Source organism: Corvus brachyrhynchos, unplaced genomic scaffold (genome assembly GCF_000691975.1).
Source record: "Corvus brachyrhynchos isolate BGI_N302 unplaced genomic scaffold, ASM69197v1 scaffold1145, whole genome shotgun sequence".
Taxonomy (NCBI): Eukaryota; Metazoa; Chordata; class Aves; order Passeriformes; family Corvidae; genus Corvus; species Corvus brachyrhynchos.
In genome coordinates, this window is record NW_008237934.1 from 12,242 (window position 1) to 17,745 (window position 5,504).

At 57.4% G+C, this 5,504-nt stretch overlaps 1 protein-coding gene across 1 annotated transcript in view; it reads right to left on the reverse strand.

Annotated features, from left to right (window-relative positions):
* The window catches only part of LOC103614923 (sarcoplasmic/endoplasmic reticulum calcium ATPase 2-like), a gene marked incomplete at its 5' end in the record, with an annotated part of 29,861 nt that overhangs the window by 4,928 nt on the left and 19,429 nt on the right, over positions 1-5,504 (reverse strand). Inside the window, 4 exons of the mRNA XM_017733336.1 lie at positions 5-124; positions 1,276-1,478; positions 2,419-2,639; positions 4,583-4,918. Of these exons, the coding sequence (XP_017588825.1) occupies positions 5-124; positions 1,276-1,478; positions 2,419-2,639; positions 4,583-4,918 (880 nt within the window). The remainder of the gene's footprint in view (positions 1-4; positions 125-1,275; positions 1,479-2,418; positions 2,640-4,582; positions 4,919-5,504) is intronic.

Here is a 5,504-nt window from a genome sequence, read left to right on the forward strand (position 1 = left end):
ACACCTTGGGGACCCCTTGGGGACACTCGGGGACTCACCAGCTGGTAGTAGCTGACGCTGGGTCCATCCTCAGCGAAGAGGAACCACCAGGCGGCCGCTCCGACCGTGGCGGCCCCGACGTAGCCTGGGGGGGGACAAACGGGGGGTTGGGGACACCTTGGGGACAACCTGGGACCACCATGAGGGTCTCCAAGGGGCCACCTTGGGGGTCTCCGGGTGGTTCCGTGAAGTTCTCCAGGTGACCCCGTGAGGTTCTCGGAGGAACCTGCTCCATGGGGGTCTCCAGGTGGTTTTTTGGGGGTCTTTGGGTGGGTTTTGGGGGTCTCCAGGTGGTTCTGTGAGGTTCTCCAGGTGACCCCACGAGGTTCTCGGAGGAACCTTCTCCATGGGGGTCCCTTGGTGACCTCCAGGGCTCTGTGGGGGTCTGCAGGTTGTTTTTGGACTTCTCCAGGTGGATTTTTTGGGGATTCTCCAGGTGACCCCGTGAGGTTCTTGGAGGAACCTTCTCCATGGGGGTCTCCAGGTGATTTTTTTGGGGCCTTTCTGGGTGGTTTTTTGGGGTCTCCAGGTGGTTCCGTGAGGTTCTCGAGGTGACCCCACAAGGTTCTCCAAGGAACCACCTACGAGGGAGCACCTTGGTGACCCCTGGGGTCTCCGGGGACCTCCAGGAGTTTCCTTGGGGGTCCCATGAGGTTCTCGAGGTGACCCTACGAGGTTCTCTGAGGAACCACCTATGAGGAGCCACCTTGGTGAACCCTGGGGTCTCCGGGGACCTCCAGGAGTTTCCTTGGGGGTCCCATGAGGTTCTCGAGGTGACCCTACGAGGTTCTCTGAGGAACCACCTATGAGGAGCCACCTTGGTGAACCCTGGGGTCTCCGGGGACCTCCAGGAGTTTCCTTGGGGGTCCCATGAGGTTCTCGAGGTGACCCTACGAGGTTCTCTGAGGAACCACCTATGAGGAGCCACCTTGGTGAACCCTGGGGTCTCCGGGGACCTCCAGGAGTTTCCTTGGGGGTCCCATGAGGTTCTCGAGGTGACCCTACGAGGTTCTCTGAGGAACCACCTATGAGGAGCCACCTTGGTGAACCCTGGGGTCTCCGGGGACCTCCAGGAGTTTCCTTGGGGGTCCCATGAGGTTCTCGAGGTGACCCCACGAGGTTCTCCGAGGAACCACCTACGAGGGGCCAACTCGGAGGCCTCTGGGCGACCCGTGGAGGTCTCCGGGGACCTCGAGGTGACCCCGAGGTGACCCCTGGGATGGCCGGCGGTCTCACCCCCGATGGCCAGGTAGCGGAAGAAGAGCCAGCCGGAGATCAGGGGCTCCTTGGGGCTGCGGGGGGGCTTGTCCATGATGTCCAGGTCGGGCGGGTTGAAGCCCAGGGCGGTGGCCGGGAGCCCGTCCGTGACCAGGTTGACCCAGAGCAGCTGCACCGGGATCAGCGCCTCGGGCAGCCCCAGCGCCGCCGTCAGGAAGATGCTGGGAGGGGAGCGCGGGGGTCAGGGAGGGGACTGGGAGGGACTGGGATGGCACTGGGAGGGACTGGGAGGGAGTGGGAGGGACTGGGAGGGAGTGGGAGTGGGCTGGGAGGGATTGGGAGGGACTGGGAGTGGACTGGGAGGGACTTAGAGGGACTGGGATGGAGTGGGAAAGACTGGGATGGACTTGGAGGGACTGGGATGGACTGGGAGGGCACTGGGACTGGGCTGGGATGGAGTGGGAGGGCACTGGGAGGGCACTGGGATGGAGTGGGATGGACTGGGAGGGACTGGGATGGACTGGGAGTGGACTGGGAGGGACTGGGAGGGCACTGGGATGGAGTGGGATGGACTGGGAGTGGACTGGGAATGGACTGGGAGTGGACTGGGATGGACTGGGAATGGACTGGGATGGACTGGGAGGGCACTGGGATGGACTGGGGAGGGACTGGGAGGGCACGGAATAGACTGGGAGGGACTGGAATGGACTGGGGGGGACTGGGAGTGAGTGGGAGGGCACTGGGAGGGACTGGGAGGGCACTGGGAGGGACTGGGATGGGCTGGGATGGACTGGGAGGGATTGGGAGTGGACTGGGATGGAGTGGGAGGGACTGGGATGGACTGGGAGTGGACTGGGATGGGACTGGGAGGGAGTGGGAGGGCACTGGGATGGGACTGGGATGGACTGGGATGGGACTGGGAGGGACTGGGAGGGCACTGGGAGTGGACTGGGAGGGACTGGCATGGACTGGGCTGAACTGGGCTGAACTGGGACAAACTGGTATGAACCGGCAGAAAACCCAAAACTGGGCCAGTCCAACAACCACCAACAGGATCCGGCACCAACAACTGGTCCCAACTGGTGCCAACTGGTCCCAACTGGTCCCAACCGGTCCCAACTGGTGCCAACTGGTGCCAACTGGTCAGAACTGGGCGCTCACCAGACGACCTCGCCCACGTTGGAGGAGATGAGGTAGCGGATGAACTGCTTCATGTTGTTGTAGATGGCCCTGCCCTCCTCCACGGCCGCCACGATGGTGGAGAAGTTGTCGTCGGCCAGGACCATCTCCGAGGCCGTCTTGGCCACGGCCGGGCCCGAGCCCATGGCGATGCCGATCTCGGCCTTCTTCAGCGCCGGCGCGTCGTTGACGCCGTCGCCGGTCTGAGGGGACACCACAAGAGTCATCGGGGGCGGGGCCGGAGCGTCCGGAGAGCGTCGCTTTTATGGTGGAACTCCAAAACAAGGAGGGCGTGAGGGGCGTCGGGAACGGCGTCAAAATGGTGGTGGGACCCCCAAAATGAGGTCAAAATGGTGGTGGGATCTCAAAATGGTGTTAAAATGGGGGTGGGATCTCAAAATGGCGTCAAAATGGTGGTGGGACACCAAAATGACGTCAAAATGGTGGTGGGATCTCAAAATGACGTTAAAATGGGGGTGGGATCCCAAAATGGCGACAAAATGGTGGTGGGACACCAAAATGGCGACAAAATGGTGGTGGGACACCAAAATGAGGTCAAAATGGTGGTGGGATCCCAAAATGACGTCAAAATGGTAGTGGGACACTAAAACGATGTCAAAACAGTGGTGGGACACCAAAATGAGGTCAAAATGGTGGTGGAACCCCAAAATGACGTCAAAACAGTGGTGGGATCCCAAAATGACGTCAAAATGGTGGTGGGACACCAAAATGACGTCAAAATGGTAGTGGGACCCCAAAATGAGGTCAAAATGGTGGTGGAACCCCAAAATGACGTCAAAACAGTGGTGGGATCCCAAAATGACGTCAAAATGGTGGTGGGACACCAAAATGACGTCAAAATGGTAGTGGGACCCCAAAATGAGGTCAAAATGGTGGTGGAACCCCAAAATGACGTCAAAACAGTGGTGGGATCCCAAAATGACGTCAAAATGGTGGTGGGACACCAAAATGACGTCAAAATGGTAGTGGGACCCCAAAATGAGGTCAAAATGGTGGTGGAACCCCAAAATGACGTCAAAACAGTGGTGGGATCCCAAAATGACGTCAAAATGGTGGTGGGACACCAAAATGACGTCAAAATGGTAGTGGGACCCCAAAATGAGGTCAAAATGGTGGTGGAACCCCAAAATGACGTCAAAACAGTGGTGGGATCCCAAAATGACGTCAAAATGGTGGTGGGACACCAAAATGAAGTTGACCCCCAAAACCTCATCAATCCATAGTGGACCCCCAAAATTACATCAATCCATGGTGGACCCCCAAAACCTCATCAATCAATGGCAGTTGACCCCCAAAATGATGTCACCCCAAAACCTCCTCAATCCATGGTGGATCCCCAAACTGTCCTCAATCCATAAATCCTCACCCCAAAACTTCATCAATCCATGGTGGGCCCCCAAAACGATGTCAATCCATGAATCTTCACCCCAAAACCTCCTCAATCCATGGTGGACCCCCAAAACCTCCTTGATCCATAAATCTTCACCCCAAAATGACGTCAATCCATGGTGGGCGCCCAAAACCATCATCAATCCATAAATCTTCACCCCAAAACCTCCTCAATCCATGGTGGACCCCCAAAACCTCCTTGATCCATAAATCTTCACCCCAAAATGACGTCAATCCATGGTGGGCGCCCAAAACCATCATCAATCCATAAATCTTCACCCCAAAACCTCCTCAATCCATGGTGGACTCCCAAAACCTCATCAATCAATGGCAGTTGACCCCCAAAATGACATCACCCCAAAACCTCCTCAATCCATGGTGGATCCCCAAAACCTCCTCAATCCATAAATCTTCACCCCAAAACCTCCTCAATCCATGGTGGACCCCCAAAATTACATCTATCCTTGGTGGACCCCCAAAACGATGTCAATCCATGAATCTTCACCCCAAAACCTCCTCAATCCATGGTGGGCCCCCAAAACCACATCAATCCATAAATCTTCACCCCAAAACCTCCTCAATCCATGGTGGATCCCCAAAACGATGTCAATCCATGAATCTCCACCCCAAAACCTCCTCAATCCATGGTGGACCCCCAAAATTACATCAATCCATGGTGGACCCCCAAAACGACGTCACCCAAGAGCTTCCTTCCCCAAAGCCCCTCCCTCCTCACCATGGCGGTGATCTCGTCGAAGGACTGCAGGAACTCCACGATCTTGGACTTGTGGGTGGGCTCGACGCGGGCGAAGCAGCAGGCGCGGCGGCAGGCCTCGCGCTGCTCGGACAGCGGCAGGTCGTCGAACTCGCGGCCGGTGTAGGCGCGGCCGGACACCTCCTCGTCCTCGCCGAAGATGCCGATGCGGCGGCAGATGGCGATGGCCGTGCCCTTGTTGTCGCCGGTGATCATGATGACGCGGATGCCGGCGTCGCGGCACAGCCGGATGGAGCCCATCACCTCCTTGCGGGGCGGGTCCAGCATCCCCACGCAGCCCACGAAGGTCAGGTCCGTCTGGGGTGGGAGGGGACGCAGAAGAAAAAGGGAGGTGTGGGGTCAGGGAGGTCCGAGGAAGGAAGTTATGGGGGCGGCGGTGGAGGAGGAACCCCAAAAAAATGGGATTTTGGAGGTCATGGAGGAGAAGGAACTCCAAAAAAATGGGTGGGTTGGAGGTCATGGAGGAGAAGGAACCCCAAAAATGGGGGTTTGGAGGTCATGGAGGAGAAGGAACCCCAAAAATGGATAGGTTGGAGGTCATGGAGGAGAAGGAACCCCAAAAAATGGGATTTTGGAGGTCATGGAGGAGAAGGAACCCCAAAAATGGGGGTTTGGAGGTCATGGAGGAGAAGGAACCCCCAAAAATGGATGGGTTGGAGGTCATGGAGGAGAAGGAACCCCAAAAAATGGGATTTTGGAGGTCACGGAGGAGAAGGAACCCCCAAAAAAGGGATTTTGGAGGTCATGGAGGAGAAGGAACCCCCAAAAAAGGGATTTTGGAGGTCATGGAGGAGAAGGAACCCCAAAAATGGGGGTTGGAGGTCATGGAGGAGAAGGAACCCCAAAAAATGGGGGTTTGGAGGTCATGGAGGAGAAGGAACCC